This window comes from Ischnura elegans, chromosome 5 (assembly GCF_921293095.1).
Source record: "Ischnura elegans chromosome 5, ioIscEleg1.1, whole genome shotgun sequence".
Lineage (NCBI taxonomy): Eukaryota > Metazoa > Arthropoda > Insecta > Odonata > Coenagrionidae > Ischnura > Ischnura elegans.
The window spans coordinates 100033673-100048879 of record NC_060250.1 but is presented as its reverse complement, the minus strand read 5'-3'; the positions used below and the strand labels follow the sequence as shown (position 1 = coordinate 100048879).

Here is a 15207-nt window from a genome sequence, read left to right as displayed (position 1 = left end):
AATTCGAATTCTCTAATCTGAATAAATGCGGAAACTCACTGTTAGATCGAATATTCATTTTTATCGAATATTTTACGCAAAATATTCGCCTCGCATAGTTTTCTGCGTTTGTTATTGTTGTTCATAAAATTTTAAGTAAATTCTTGCGCAACTCCTTTAAAATTAAAAATTAGCGTGTTGGTAATGACAAGTAGAAAGTTGTTGTGCTGTACGAATCGTTCATAAGTTTTTGAAATGATATGAATAGTGTAAAGGAGAGTTTTTGCGGTGTTTAAGCGACAATATGACGTTTTTCTGTTAGATTTTTCAATTTTTTCTACTACAACTGCATTGAATTGTCATGTCAACTTCGAAGAGGCGAAACTGATCAATTGTTTATATCGGTAAGGGCTTATGTAACGGAAATTATATAAATTAATTTCCTCTATGTTTGGAAATTCTGGATGTATTTGTTGTCATTTCCTTTCATTAAATTGGCTCGTTATCATGTAGTGATTTCGAAGTATATAATCCTTTTGCCCCAAAATTTTGATGGTTTTTAATAATATGTAAGTTTTTGCTGTATGGACGTCTTTACAGTATTTTTAAACAGCTGTGCTACCTCAAATTATTAATTTTTGTGTTCTTTGGTAAAAACTCGTCGGAGAAATGAAGACTGGCGATTCGCGTGACTTCATTACCTTAAAAAACTCAAAAAACGAGATTTGTTGCAACAAATTTTTCGTCGGCACTTAAACCGTTCGAAAAACCTTGCCAAATTTTCATGCAAGAAAACCTTGTTGATAATAATAAATTGATAATTTATACGTTTTCCAAGACATTACATTTGAAGTTAACCTTCTTGAACAGAGAATTAATTTTAAGTAGTCAACATTGTTTCCTAAACAGTATATAATCCATCAATTTGTATGCTCAACACCGATCGTTTGACAGTATGTGCATTAAAAAACTACCCATCGAACAAAACCTTATGACTCTTCTAACGAACACATATTCTCAAATTTAATTAATCTCTGCTCATTCTTGTTTAGCCAAACACTCAACTGATTCATGACAAGTATTTCTTGAAAAATGCAATGCATAATCTAATGCACATACTTATAGCGAAGTACCCGCTTAAGTCCTAAACATATGATAAGTGAAACACAAGGCTGATGTTTTCCTATCTGCAGAAAATCATTCCATTTCTTAATCCCTTGTATATACTTGCTTATTTCCTCGAAGATAATTTTCATTTTCTGACTTGTTTCCTTTTGCTTAAGCATCAACAAAATACTGATGGTCATCAAATTTTGGTTTTGTTTTCCTTGCTAATTTCTTCATTCATTAGACTTTAATTTATTAAGTTTTTACTTTAGTTAATTCTTTGCTTTGTACATTCTCAGTGCATCTATTGTGTTTCCTGCTGCCTAAAAATCGTAAATTGCTTGATCAAAACTGAGCTGGTGAGCATCTCATTTTTCTCATGTTGAATTAAGCTTCATGCAGAGTAACTTCTTCATGAACTGAATTTGATTTGTTATGCTTTTATTTTTGAATATCGTCTGCGGGACTTTGCAAGGTTCAAATGCTCTGGCCTTATCTGTATCACATGTGCCAAATCAGTATCAGACAACTTTTGCACAGTAAGACCTTTAAATTTCTTTTCTTTCTGTTCTATTAATACTTTTCCTTTGCTTCCTTTCTAATTTTGCTGCATTGTCTTATTTTGATTCTGTAAATGGTATCAGCTTGGCTGATAATGGTTCCTTAATATATTCCAATAAGGTGTTATTATCTGAAGACTTCCATCCGATATTTCCAATGTTTATATCAGTTTCATCAAATAATGGTGTGTGTTATCTGTGACCTCCATCATCAGCCATTTCCCTATTATGTTTCTAACTTTTTCCAAAGGTTTCAAGGCACACTAGGCCAAGGGTTGATGTGTATATTGATAATTTAGTATGCAGATTCAGAGGATAAAGAAAGGGACAGGAACACAACACAAAATTGGTGAAGACAGCAGTAATTTGGTGGATGGGTATAGTCAGGATTGAGAAGCTTTCCAAGACATTAAATTTCTTGTCGACCTTCTTGAACACGATAGTTACATAAACAGTCCCCATGGTATTCTAACTACCGCATATTCCTTGACATACCATAACACATTGCATACTCAACAAACAGCTGCAGCTAGTTCCACAGTGGCTGTGGAACTAGTTCCAAAAACACTTACAGCTGCAGCTTTGAAGTATGGATCTGAGATTTAAACCCACGTTGAAATGATTGTTTCTTTCTCTCTTGAAATGATTGAACAAAGTAGCTTCAGTTGCAGCGACACATTTCTAGCCAGCTTGCGCGACTGGCCCAAAATGCTCGCTTGATTCTGCCCGATATTTGACAGTTGATAAAATTGTCTTGAGGCAAAATATAGTTGCCTGGTTAATAATTTTTCTAATATAAGTGATGATTATGAAACTATCGGCATGAAATCTTCACTGATATTTGAAATTCACTGCATATATATTAGCTATCATATCCAAATTGACATAAATTGGAAGTTGGACATGTTGGAATTTACTGAATGTAATGCTTTCTGAGAAAAACAATTTGAACAAAATAATTTTAGCTATGTTAATAGTCAATTATAAGTTTTGAAACTGAGATATATGCATGCATTAAGCTATAAAATAATAATTAGAATGTCCAAAACGAGACCCCTCGGAGGGCGTCGCCTGCGGCGAGTTGGGAGAATTACATTGACTCAGCTGCTCAGTGAGAGAAAGGGGTGAGCAAGAGAAGGAAGACGGGCCATGGAGGGGAAGGAGTATGCTCTCTGTCTTCGTAGCAACGAGGCTTGGAGAATTGTTGAGAGGTTACAAACGGGAGTGGAGGGACAAATATGTCTGATATTGCAATTTTATGATGTCGTTTCAAGGCAGAAAAGTGTGAGCCAAGTGATTTATGCAGTTTGGGTTTCTACTCTGTCACTCGTAATTTGAAGAGAGGATTAACATGCTTCATGAACTATGTCATGGGGGAAATAAAAATAGTAATTTATGATCATAGGACATCAATAAGGGAAAACAAAAATGATGTTTTTGTAGTGAAAACTTCTTAGCGCTTTTTGGGTGCGGTCTGATATAGGAACTCATGATAGTGGATAAATCAATAAATTGAAGTTATGATACCATGATTAACAAACTTAAATAATGTCACAAATGCATCATGTTGGACTCATTATTTTTTATGTTTGACGCACTCTACTAATCTTGAAATCATATGGAGATGGAGAAATATTCACTGACTATGCCAGTGGATCTTTCTCCATCTCCATATGATTTCATCTCCAATTTCTATGGGGAAACTTCTCCCTTGTTCATCATGCTTACAAAATGTCAGAAATGCATTGTGTTTGGTCTAATTTTATTTTGAATTATGTGCGCAATACGAATATTTCAATACAATCAAGATACCTTACCATTTCCTGAAAGTCATTTTTATACACCTTTGGGCCCAATAGTTGACTCATGCAGCTGTTGGTCTGCAGTTGAGAAACTAGGAGATTTGAAGCAGATAGACTGAAAAAGGTCAGTTGGGGAGAAAACGTGTTTCTAATGTTCTCGTGTAACTTGATATTTTATTCAAATCTAACGATTTTTGGCCTTCGTAACATGAAACTTGTGCGAGCAGGCATGATCTGGGATCTGAGGCTTGTTGGGTGGTCACATAGAGAAGAGTCTTTTTTCCTTGCATTTAGCCTAGTATTCTTAACATTCAACAAGAAGTTATTGGAGACAATTTCATGTATATGTATACTTCACAGTGTAATGATTTCTAATTGCACTTTATGAGAAAATATATTTATCTATGCAACTCTTTAAATTATGATGAATGTCTTGAGGTGACAAGTGAGGTTTTCATAAATTAAAAGTATGGAAGTAATTTTGGGTGTTTTAAAATTCTTATCCATCACAATCAAGTAAGATCAATCTGGAATTTTGTCAAATTTCCCTGAAAAAACCTGGAATTATGCATGAATTTTTCTGCTTTGCTTGGCTGGATACGCTGTTTAATTTTTTGTATTTTTTACATTTACTACATAATGCTATGATCACTTTTTTCTCAGGAATGACTGCTGCTGATTGTGGAGCAATACCTTCCTTCCTGTAAAAATGCTGAAAGATAAAGCTGAGAAAGAGAGGCAAATAAATTCTTTCCCTCCCCCTTATCGATTGGATGCTACCCCTTATCTAAATGTAGATTTCGACTCTGACATCAAAGATGCATGTTTTGCAGCAAATAAATCTCCAGGTGCTGGAGTTAAAATATCGAAGGCAATATTTCTAGGAGATGTTGCTGTTGGGAAAACCTGCCTAGTTAATAGGTAAGTCAGTTTTCTATCTCAAATGAATAATATTAAAAGCATACTTTTTTGATTGTGTAGTAATATAAAACTCCCTATAATGGAGAAAAAAGTTTCTGGTTAAAGTTTGTCATTGCCTTGTGGTAAACTTGTTTCTTAGGTTCTTGAATTTCGTCTGTGCTTGCCACATTGTGTTGTCAGAATGCGTCTGCTCTACTGATGGCAGTGTCAGCCTGGCCTTATTACACCTACCATGTTGTAGAGGAATCATAGCCATCTCAATGAGGCAGATGCAGATGTGACCCAAAAATATGCCCAATGATTTCAAAATTATAATTCAAAATATGTTGACTCCAATGCATATATTTTCTAGAACCTTTAACTCTTGACCGTGTCAGTGGGAATTTTGTGTTCTTGGGTTTTGATATGAATAATTAAATAAGAAATGCGTTTTAATAGTTATCATCACAGATACATATAATGAAAAAAGTACCATTTCTTGATGGTATTTCAGTAAATCTCCAAATATGGTAATCCAAAGCTTGGGAACAAGTCATTCTATTTGCAACCAAAATTGAATTATGGATTGATGTAGATTTTTTGCTATTGATTTTGTAAGTTTCAATTTCAAATCTTTCACGGCAACAGCTGATATAATTTCGTTAAATTTTGGATAGAGCCATTCCAAATGTTTTGCTACAGAAGGATGATGAGGATTAAATGGATCGAACGAGAGTTAGTAATGATAAAATGGCATTGTTCATGTATCTCTGAACGCAACCAGTGGCACGCCAAGCGGTGTTGTTGGAAACAAAGAGTTGTGCACGCAGCTCTTTGCATTTATTTAGGAAGGCAAAGTGTTCAGTTTGGTAAATTGTTGAAAAAAATTGCTGTCACTTGCATTTTCTGTTATTACATTACAAATTTCAACACCTTGAAACGGTTGGTCTCCCAGCCTCCCATCAAAATGGGTCCCCGGCCACCCTCATCCTAAATACGGTTCTGCTCGAGTTAATCTTCTACAGTGTGATTCTCTTTGAGGGAACAAGGTTGGCGTGGCAATGGATAGCCCTCCCCTCTTCTGTGGAAGCTCTCGCTCTGCTCTCACTCACGTGGTTTCAGGTTTCAATGCTGTTCATTCTAAGCCATGGTGTTGAACCATCTCTGCCTTAGTTTTGATATACGTATCTTGTACGTATGCAAGTGTAATTCAAACAACTGTGACTGCGAACACGACAAAATATGTATCTACTCATTGAATCTTGACTCTAATGCTAGGTTCAGTCATCAAATTCAGTATATGTGCTTCATTAGTTATTTTACTTGGAGGGAAGAAGTCTTGAGAAACTTTTAATAAGAACTCTTGGTTAATTTTCAGGTTTTGTCACCATGTTTTTGATAGCAACTATAAGGCTACAATAGGTGTGGACTTCGAGGTGGAGTGCTTTGATATTTTAGATGTTCCATTTAACCTGCAAATGTAAGTATACATAGTTTATTATTAAAGCCAAATCACAAATCAGTAATTGAAAATTCTTTTTAATAGTAGCACTCACATTTATTTTATTATATACATACTTATATGAATGTTATCAATGACTCTTAGCATAGCCAGATAATTTTATGCTTGCTGTCAAAGCGCATTATGACTTTTTTAAAATTGCATTGTTTCATGGCTTTGGGTATATGGAGAAAGGTTATTTATGAGTCTAGGTAAACTGCGAATTGACTTTAAATTTTTGTTTCTAATTGTGGGAGTTTGGAATGTTAATTTAAGTGTAAATAAAATCTCAGAAACAATTTATTTGTTGGCTCAGCAATTGTATCATTCATTCATTCATTAATCAATCAATCATTGGGAGCAGAATATGTGGTACTGTTGAAAGCCTGAATTAAAAAATTATTACCCAGCCTTTTATTAGATTAATGTACATTCTTCACCTCTTAGATGGTTTATTATGTCAACCAAAAAATCTGCTTTTGGAATTTTTATATCAGATGCTATTTACTTTTTTAGTTTATTTGAGTATATTTTTGTTGAAATGCATTATATATGATTTTCAGAGATTCATTCATTGCATATAAATTTTTGAAACTAGCTGAGTTATTTATTGTGTTTTTTTATTCATTTTTTCTTTAGCAAGTAAATGATCCATGCTTATAAGCTTGGCTTATACATGCTTGGAACAAATCATTGGATATAATCATGACTGTCTTGGAATTTTCATTCATTATCGCTGAAATCATAAATTTCTCTGGCCAGTGACCACTTGAACAGTTATTAAATTATTTGAAGGAGATATATCGTACTTAAATGCAAATACATACATGTTTACATCTGACATATTTTGAAAGTCCTGTTGCTCTGAAAGGGATTGGCAAAAATGAGCTGTATTTGCAGCAAAACTTATCTAAAAATCCATTCTTTCTATGAGAAGATATTCTTAGTGTCCATGCCGTGTTGACAGTGTGTTTTATATCTGTGCATTGCATACCTACTCAGTCATTTGATGTTTGAAGAAATATAATTTTTATTAATACTCATTATGTCAATAGAAAAAAACCTATTACATATCTGGGAGAAAGAAGGAGAATATTTGATCATTTTTCTCACTTCACTTCCATTCATTAGTTTTTAAAATGCAAGGATTTGGTCGCAAAGTAAATACTTTTTTCTGAGGCTATTCAAATTTTATTGTAAACTCCGGTTGTGGTGAAAGATTGTATAATTGTGAGCGTACAGCATTGAAGGCTCACTGGGATTTTAAATTCCAATATTTACTGTAATTTTATTTCAAGGATTCTGGATGGAATGAGAGCTAAATTTTTGTATTGATGTAGTAGCTAACCTTGAAGAAGTGGTCATCCACATTGTTTTTGGTTTAAAATAGATTATTCATAATTTTGTAATTTAGGGCAAATGTTGAAATTTGCTATACTTGACTGATGTTTGCACTGTCAATACCTTTACAGTTGGGATACTGCAGGCCAAGAGAGATTTAAATGCATAGCATCATCTTATTACCGAGGTGCTCATGGTAAGTTAATTTTATTTTCCGCTTCAAACATCTAGTAATTGTAATGGAAATTCACTTGTGTTAATTATGCATAGTTATTTTCCTGGCATCAGTAAATTTGGCCTTTCTAGAGGTCTACAACCTTGTTATGGTGGAAAGGTGTGTGCATTCCTATGGCCCATAGAGCTGCACTGGTGGGAGTAATTCTCATTTACTGCTGTAAGGGACACCCACGATAGATAGGTCCAGTGGCGCAGCGAGGGGGGTTTTGGGGGATTAAACCCCCCCCCAGAGGTCAGAAAAATATTTATGTTTAATCCATTTTACTTAATTGGGTTAGTATTTCGTATAGAATAGTGTTAGGTTTAATCAAATATCCCTCAGAAAGCCATAAAACTCACCATTTTGAACCATTAGTCTTAAATTTTTTCTGGAGGAGGCCCCCCGCAAATCCCGCTTACCCTGGCGGGTATGCAATACCCTTACAACCTTAAGTATTAGTTGTGCCTAAAATCCTCCCAGCCTTAATTCTTAGCTGCGTCCCTGGATAGGTAAAAGGGTTCTGCACTAAGCTAAATGGAAGGTAGTTCACATGATGGTGTTGGGTAAAAAAAAAAAACTGTTGGAATTGATGTGGAAAACCCCACCAACTATCTCTTCCCTGGAAAGATCAAGTATAATCAAATAAGCCTCGGAAACTCACTGAACAGGACCCATCCACAAAGGGTGGGTGTCGTTCACGTCAGCTATAACCTTTTTCCGAACTGACGGTGGCTGGGTGGTAGAGAGCAAGTAGCCAATCAGAAGCGCTGCCCCTTTCACCTCACTATCTCCCTCAATCCCCTTCCCTTTTCCCCTCTGCTCCCCTCCGTCTGGCCGACCAGCATTGCCAGCCCTTGGAAATAACTGTACTTTCAGGGGCGTCAGACTAACGCTATGCAACCTCTACAGATTCTGTTTGGCAACACTGCTAACTGGAGAGCGATCTGCACTGCACGGAAGTCGCAGAGAGACTGCGGCCTCCTACACACTCTCTCCTGTCACTCTTCTGTGATTGGCTAGAAGAGTGGGTGGGTCTCGAGTACGCAAGGTCAGCCGCTGTCAGTTCAGAAAAAGGGTATAGGTTGGCAAGGTCCTCAAGGGTGCCATCATGCGAAACCCTAACAAGAACTAATCATCTGCTGCAGCATCCAAGAAAGAAGAAAATGAGACTTTAGGAGATGGGGAAGAAGAAGACAGAAATTAACTAAGAGACATGGAATTTTCAGACAATGATGAGGGCAGCTAATCAAGGAAATATCTAAATTCATCACAAACAAATGGTTCATTCATTTTTAGGGGTGGAGTTACACTTGGAAGGGTCCTGGGGATACGTAGTTATTATGTTAACTAAATCATGATTATGCAGAGGATTAGAAATAGTGTGAAAAAATCATGGAGCTTCCTTGTACCAAATTTAGATTCATATCACAACCTAGTGCTTATGAGATGTAACATAAGATTCACAACACTGAGGAAAATCAGAAAGATCAGGGCTAATGCAATCTGTCTACAAAGGCAAATACCTGACTGTGACTCATGCAGTCTGTATCTACGTCGTCTCTGCTTCCACTTCCCGCACTACCTTCACTCCTACAATTCCCTTCCTCTCCAGTTTGAACTTGATGGGTCGCGGCATAAACATGACCGAGTGCGATAATATATCCGGTTCTCTTGTGCTCTATTCAACCGCATGCGAGGCCACAGCAATAATTATGCATTTGTGGTATAAATAATACTTTTAAAGATCGCAGATTAAAATTTTCTTCATTTACCTTTTGTTGGCAATTGAAGAATCTTCTGAAATTAATCTAGAGTTTTATCCCGCCACTCATCGTTTTCTGTAATGTTAGAGCAGACATCCTACACAAGCAATCCTGAAACATTCCTTGTCAGCAAGAAAATTAAATAATTCCGTTGTAGGAAGGGAATTCCGATGAAATAATATGCGCGTTGTAACCTTGCATTAAAATTCAAAAATCCTGGTGCTTTTCTGTCAGATTTGTTTTCTATAAAGGTCGCGGAAAGCATAGATGGTGTGAGAAACTCATGTATGGATAAACCACAGCCGGATAATTGGGAGTATGGTGTAATGGATTACAGTTGGAAACAAAGAGGGTAAGGGAAGGCTTGATATAAAAGACAGTGTGAGGAAATGGAAAAGCTTCAGAAGGAATGAGAGGTGGGCGTGGTGTATGCCTAGGTGAGATCACTTTTGTCTGGTTAAAGAGGGCAATCATGAAAACCTTAATAAGAAGACGGAACAACCTTATAGGCCACATCTTGAGACATGATGGCCTGATGAAGACAATCGTCGAAGGACAAGTGGAAGGCAAGAATGGATAAGGAAGACCTCGAACAAAATATATGGAACAAGTAAAGAGGGATGTGAAAGAGAAGAAATACGTAGGTGTGAAAAGATTAGCTGATAGGAGAACTGAGTGGAGAGCTGCGTCAAACCAATCCTAGGATTGTTGACCAGTGATGATGATGAAAGAGGGCAAACCATGTCAGAAATTAAAGCTAAAGATGGAAGGATACAATCTGAGGAAGACAATGTTCCAAGTGAACCTGTCAATGTACACTCACCTTGGCCATTTCAATCTATATAATTAAAATAGTAAATTTTATGCTTTAGTTTCTCTTAGCATGTAAAGGCTGCGGTGATTCTATGATGTAAAAATATGGTGAAAATCATCATTGACCTAATTTTTTTTTAAACTCTGTTAAATAAACCTTTCTTTAAGCTTTTATCCAAACTTTGGCTTGAGCCAAGAAAGGAGTCACCTTTTTAAAGGTTGATGTTGCTTACACACATGACTCTTAATTGAGTGCACAAATACAAATATAGGTTTAGCATTAGTGGGGAGACCTAACATATATGCTGGCTGTGTCCATGCCTGAGCCTCATTATAATTGGCAATTAATGTCGTACCAATCTGATCGAGCCGCTGAGTATGAAAATAATGTTGATAAATAACTTTGTTAGTTCACTATCAGTCATTATCGTTTTATTAATTTTCCAGTTGTGGTGGTAGTCTTCGATTTAACGTCACTAATGACGTTAATGCATTGTCATAAGTGGCTGGAGGAAGCCTTGAGTGCTAATTCTGGGACCCCAAAAATGTTTCTTGTTGGAACAAAGAAAGACTTATTGGTAAGTTTTCATCATTTCTGGAATTGTGAACATCATCTTACGTTTACTCCTTTTTTTTTAGAGCAAAGTTTTCTTATTTTTAATCTGATGGACAGTAATACATATACACTCAAAACTCTGAATTGAGGTGGAACATGTGTAGTTTGGTACTTAGTAAGGCACCCAAAGTTACTGTTGAAGAAATTTTTACTATGAAATGGGTCAGTAAGACTACACAAACCAGTTTGAGAAAGTAATAGCTGTAAAAAGTTGCCAACTACGTTTGGTTGCCGCTTCGCTTGCATTTAATTGAGATTCTGAGATGCGATTCTTATTTATATAATTCCTTAGACAATGATTCTAATAAAATATATGTAAGAAAATTAAGTTCTCTATTCAAATAAAAGTATTTCATTACGCTGTGAAGCAAGGGTATCATATTCATAGGTATCCTGGTGTCCTATTGGAAAAATGTGCAATGAGACTAAGCAGCATGTGCTTATATATTGCTAATGCTTGAGTCCAGCAAAATAACTTTTAAATTGATTTTGTCATTGTAGAGGTTCATAATATAGAGGGTTTGCAGTATATACAGGGCCCACTGCCATTCCTGGTATGGTATAGTATTGCAACCAACTGGTGAGGTCATTTGTGCATGAAGGAAGAATTATGAGGGAAGGGTAGAGAAAACCCCTGGGTTAGCAGTAGCCTGCTCTTTAGGAAAGGTGGCAAGGGGACCATGGTTTAATGTCTTTTCTGACAGACAGAGTGCTGTACTTGAAGTGCCCTCTACAACGGACTCAAAAAGTGATCCTTCAGTCTTTGGAAAATCTCTGCTATTGCCGTAATTTGAACGTGGACATATTGGGTGGGAATCCAGCAAATTATGTTAAATCAAATTTCAGTATATATGAGAAACATTTCCTTCTTATTCTTCAATTTTTCCTTAATTATTCATAGAATTTTCTTTTTTCTTCTCTGATTCCCAGTCTGAGGCAGCATATGCGGAGGTGGAATCTCAGGCAGTAAGAGTGGCTCGTACTCTTGGTGTGGAGTATTGGGCTGTTTCTTCCCGTACTGGTGATGGAGTTGCCCCATTCTTCCTTCGTCTAGCTGCTCTTGCATTTGATGCAACTGTTGAAAATGAGGCTAACAACAGTACCATCAGTGAAACCGAAAAAATTGGATCCTCTGATCTAGTCTGTAAGTAATTATCTTTGAGGCTGATATGTAGATTGTCAGTTTTGTTTTTGTCTCTTGGTTCAATATTTTAGGGCTTGGTCATTTAACTTATATTTTGAATTATTACTTTTAATCTAAACGTCTATCTTATATTCAGGATTGTGATCTGACAGGGCTGAAGTGACCTAAAGGCTCTGATTTACGGTTACACCGAAAAGGCATAAATCACTAGTCAACCCAAAGGAAAAGTAATATGTATTACCTATGTTACGCAATCTTGCTTTTAAGTTTCATAGTTCACCAGGATATGGGTGTAGGCATGGCCATAGCCAGGAAAATAGAAAATTGTTTTCTAGATTCACCCGAGTGGTTAAATTTTAGGGGAATGGGGTTGTTTGAACCCCTAAACTCCCACTCATTATGTATGATGACCTTGGGTGTAGGAATTGCTTGTGTAGGATTGAGAAATCTGAATCTCCCAATTGCCAATCAGATGTGGTACTAGTTACGTAGTTTTTTGGCAGATTTTATTCTGGGTTTATATGTGCCCCTGTGCACGTGACTGCATTCAAAGTTACTTGTTTTATGCTGTCTTTTTGACTTAGGTATTCATATCTAAATTCGGTTGCACATAATTTTTCTGCAGACAGTAGACTTGAATGTCACATAATCATCATTTTAATATTTTTTCCAGTACATCAAGATTGTTTCTTCTTTTATGATTCATGGAGGTACTAAGTTTTTTCCAAACTTATTTCATTATTGGAAGGAGTATTCAATTTAGACATGTGTCAATTCGGTTCTTGGATACCTTGGTTCTTGAGTTTCAAAACAGAATTAGAACCAAATCCAAAAAGAATTGGTATGGAAATAATTTGTGTCAATTCACATTTAAAAATTTTGCAAACCAAAATTTACTTAAAAGTCTTTGAAAAGGGTGATTTTATGAATGCAATTAGCTTTTGAAAAGATGTGTTGTATTAGCCTGTATAGCCTGTAGCCTGTATAATAACCCAAAAAAAATTATTGATGTTTTTTTTAAAATAGATCAAATGAAATGAAACACTTGATAGAAAACCAGAACTGAGAACTGTTGTCAGGATCCAAACTGTAATCAGAACTGAAAAAAAAGACCACATCCTTAATTCAAATTAATTTCATTTTCTTATTCTGCATAATACTTATTGTAATTATTTAAATATGTATTCCATAGGTTTATCCAACAAGCAGTCGGCTCTGGTTACCAGAAGGAAATGCGGTGGCTGTGAATGATAAGTTCATCGTTTTTAAAACATTGATGAAAATCAAGTCAAATTTTGGGTGCCTTTATAAATAATACAATTTTTAAGAATGCATCGTTAGTATAATTCTTGTACATTTTTATATAAATGTATTCTCGTGTCAATTTTGCACAATGTTTTACTATTTATGGCATTTTAATATGAAAAGCTTTCTGGAAAGTATTAGTACCAGCAATTATCTTTTTTATTGTTTTTTTTTTCTGGCATACACAGCAATATGTCTGTCAAAACTCTTTAAAGTTGAAAACTTTAATTTTTATGTTAGTGAATGTATTTATAATGGGTACATTTATATATTTTTGACATATTAATAACTTGTGATGAGAGACTGTTGTCTGGAGGTCAGAGTTATTTGAGGAATCTGTTTAATTTTGCATTGAGTTCCTTCTGGATTTGTTGTATTGGTTTTGAAAATTTGAATTTGATAGGAAAAAAGGAAATGTGTAATAGTTGGTGAAAATATTAAGTCATACATACCATACCTATTAAAATCATTTTCCATCAGTGTGGATGATTTAGTGGATTGTCCTCGATGTCAGCAGTCTCTTGTTCTCTCTTTGTAACTGTTTTTAGTGAGAAAAAAATTATGGACTTTTCATTGCTTCAAATTCATGGGCCATTATGAAAAAAATTGAATGCATTTGAACAAATTTATTTCATCGTTATGGTATTGTAATATCTGATATTTCAACATTTTTTTGTAATTATCTTTACAATGCCATTCAGTTTTATTTACTTTCATTTAAAAATGTTGTGGTGGGAGATGGGTTGTCATTTCCTGTGGAATTGATTTATTTCTAAATATCCAATTATAAATTAGCATGCTATTCTTAAAAGAAGCAACTAATTATGTATAAATGCTTAATTTGTCTAACATTCCACCTCATGAATGTTCTTAATTCATCTTCCATAAGATCATTATTATTAATAATTAATAAGGATGTCCTATCAGTGTAGTGATTAGCTTTCTCATGCAGTAATTAATATTCAACTGCTTCGAAAATATTTTTTTAAAGTTTGGCCTTTTTTGATAATGTGGCTATTTTTATAACAATTTTTGATAACTATAAATCTAAATTATCTCTACCTACACTCCAAACACCATCCACATGAAGATCATGAACGAAATACACATTGTACTTTTTTCAGGATAATTACTTCCAATGCGCAAACAGCATTTGTCTCCTAAAATGAAGATATTTTGGGATCCCTTTTTCCATAATTATAAGCCTTTTGAGAAGGACTTTTCCTAGATACAGAATATGTATATTATCTATTACTTCTTGTCAATGAATTACAATGGGCTTTTTCACCAATTTTCTTCTTTGATAATTATGATAAGAATTTGAATAAAGAGACCAGTATTTTTCCATTTTTCTATCTGTTGCCTACTTGAGATATTCATGGTAAAAATTTGACAGCCTAAATGCTTTTTCAGACAAGTTAATGACATCATGAACTCATGCCAAGCCTGTCACTGCATCTCTGGTACACCGAGGCTTTGCGCATCATCCTTGCATGGTACAGTATTGTGTACAAACTTGTTATTCCTTCCCTCAATGAACCACTTTCACAAAACATGTTATTGAGCGTGAAACTCTTGCGGCCAGTGGTGTAACTAGGAGGGAATGAGAGAATAGATCCCTCCCCCCCAACCCCCCCCAAAAACCTCTGAGAAATAAAAAAGTTGTTTAACCCTTTTACTGTCACCAGGCCGATATATCGGCCCTTGCTGGTTGAGTGAAAACTGCCAGGGGCCGATTTATCGGCACGAATTATTTCACCTTTTTTCGTGATTGTGGCCTTTTCAACGGCTGTAATTTAAGTAAACCCCCATAATCTGTATATGGATATAAGATATAAATATATCTTAATAATTGGGAAAAAATCTAGACATATTAAATAAAATTAAGTAGCTGAAAATTTTTTAACCTGAAATGTTGCTAAATCCGGAAAATAGACTTGGCAGTCTTCGTACATCCCATCTGAAATAGGCTGGCAGTAAAAGGGTTAAAACTATTGTCTAGTTTTGAAATTTAATAACTGTATCTGATTAAATTTAAATTTTTAGTGCTAAAATGGTATAAAATGTATATCCAGGCATGTCATTTTTCCTGGACCTTGTTGCCACCCCAGGTCATCCCACCCCCCTAGCATATTCTTAGTTACACCACTGCTTATGGC

At 35.3% G+C, this 15207-nt stretch overlaps 1 protein-coding gene across 3 annotated transcripts; it reads left to right on the top strand.

Annotated features, from left to right (window-relative positions):
• Nucleotides 1-13: 13 nt before the first annotated feature.
• Nucleotides 14-14401, top strand: LOC124159335 (ras-related protein Rab-36-like). Of its 3 annotated transcripts, none has more exons than XM_046535088.1 (8): nucleotides 14-383; nucleotides 3506-3572; nucleotides 4112-4369; nucleotides 5727-5828; nucleotides 7322-7386; nucleotides 10431-10561; nucleotides 11530-11743; nucleotides 12936-14401. In XM_046535088.1, the coding sequence occupies exons 3-8, from the start codon at nucleotides 4158-4160 to the stop codon at nucleotides 12992-12994; spliced, it is 783 nt and encodes a 260-aa protein (XP_046391044.1). In that variant the 5' UTR covers nucleotides 14-383; nucleotides 3506-3572; nucleotides 4112-4157; the 3' UTR covers nucleotides 12995-14401. The 3 variants fall into 3 exon arrangements, with proteins under 3 accessions (XP_046391044.1, XP_046391043.1, XP_046391042.1); XM_046535087.1 differs by lacking the exon at nucleotides 3506-3572 and adding an exon at nucleotides 1386-1445; XM_046535086.1 differs by lacking the exon at nucleotides 3506-3572.
• Nucleotides 14402-15207: the final 806 nt, after the last annotated feature.